This window comes from Eimeria tenella, genomic scaffold, assembly GCF_000499545.2.
Source record: "Eimeria tenella Houghton genomic scaffold, Eth_scaff4389, whole genome shotgun sequence".
Lineage (NCBI taxonomy): Eukaryota > Apicomplexa > Conoidasida > Eucoccidiorida > Eimeriidae > Eimeria > Eimeria tenella.
In genome coordinates, this window is record NW_013545312.1 from 1 (window position 1) to 1,562 (window position 1,562).

Below are 1,562 nucleotides of genomic sequence, written 5' to 3' on the forward strand. Positions count from 1 at the left end.
CCGCAGCAGCAGCAGCAGCAGGCCGCCGCTGCTGCGGACGATGCTGCTGCTTCCCCCTCTGCTGCAGCAGCAACTGACGCCCCCACCCACGTTGAGAGGCAGCGCGAGGTTTCCGCTGCTCAGCTTTACTTGCTGCTCACGAACTTGGATGAGTGAGCCTGGCCCTGCAGCAGCAGCAGCAGCAGCAAGAGCAGCAGCAGCAGCAAGAGCAGCAGCACTTAGCACAGCTGCAACCGCAGCGGGCGTGCACCCCGCATCGGGCGGGCACCCCCGCCTGCCTTGCCCTTAGTCAGCGAAGTGTGCAGGATTTAGGGTTTAGGGTTTAGGGTTTAGGGTTTAGGGTTTGGGGTTTGGGTGTTTCTCAGGTTCCCTCGTTTGGCAGCTTTATTTCGGAGCATAACGCGTTCGCTGTTCATCGGGGTGGACATACACCTGGCGCCCGCAGATGCATGCGATCTTTGTGACATAGTTGAGCAGCTACTGCAGCAGTTTGAGGGGCTGCAGCAGCTGCTGTACGAGCGGCCTGCGCCCCCAAAGAAAGCAGCAGCAGCAGCAGCAGCAGCAGCAAGTGCTGCTGCAGACGCAGCGCTCCCGCCCGCAGGCGCGGAGCCCTTCGCGGGCCCCGCTGCTCCCGCAGCAGCGCCGCAGCAGCACCCGCTACAGCTGCAGCAGCTACACATGCAAGGCTTTGCTGCTTCTGCGCCTCTGCAGGATGTCCAGCAGCTGCAGCAGCAGCAGCAAAGACAAGACCCGTTCCTGCAGGGGCTGCAGCACGTGCCACCAGCGCTGCAGCAGCAGCAGCGCAACAAGAGGCGACGCAGTCTCGAGGAAACCGTAGTTTCAGTCGACAGCAGCAGCAGCAGCGACAGCAGCAGCCTCAGCAGCAGCAGCTTGAGCAGCAGCAGCATCAGCTGCAGCACCACGGGGTTCACCACCATGCGCATGCAGCAGCAGCACGCAGAGCAACACCGGCAGCAACTGCAGCAGCAACATCAGCAGCAACAGCAGGCGCTGCAGCAGGTCATCAGCCCTCCGCAGCAGCAGCTCCACTGCCCACCGCAGCAGCAGCAGCAGCAGCAGCAGCAGCAGCTAGAAGAGGGGCCTCTTGAAGAAGATGTTCTAGAAATGCCTTCTGCAAGTCAGTACGGAGTGTCCCGGCCGTGGCATTTGGAGTATCGCAGGACTCGGTAAACCCTAAACCCTAAACCCTAAACCCTAAGCACTCTAGCCTCGTGCGCCTCAGGCGATAAATTCGAGCTGCGGAGCTCAAAGAAGCTGCAGCCTCGCTTTGCCCCAACCCTCAAACCCTCTCCGCCGACCAGCCGACCCCAAACCCTCAACCCTAAACCCTAAACCCTAAACCCTCGCTGCTGCTGCGCGCTGCAGGGGGGCCCCCGTGGAGCCGCCGCTGGCAGCACTGCGGGAAACCGCGCTGCTGGATTCGCTGCTGGATGATTTTGTAAACCCTCGTTTGCAGCTGCAGCAGAAGCACCAGACAACCCACCGGCTGAGCAGCAGCAGCAGCAGCAGCAGCAGCAGCAGCAGCAGAGCCCTCGGCAGCG

General features: G+C 62.1%; 1 protein-coding gene across 1 annotated transcript; it reads left to right on the plus strand.

Annotated features, from left to right (window-relative positions):
• Positions 1 to 40: 40 nt before the first annotated feature.
• On the plus strand, positions 41 to 1,191 carry ETH_00041665 (uncharacterized protein; the record flags this gene model as incomplete). The annotated part of the gene is made up of 2 exons (XM_013380063.1): positions 41 to 108; positions 366 to 1,191. The coding sequence occupies 2 exons, from the start codon at positions 41 to 43 to the stop codon at positions 1,189 to 1,191; spliced, it is 894 nt and encodes a 297-aa protein (XP_013235517.1).
• Positions 1,192 to 1,562: the final 371 nt, after the last annotated feature.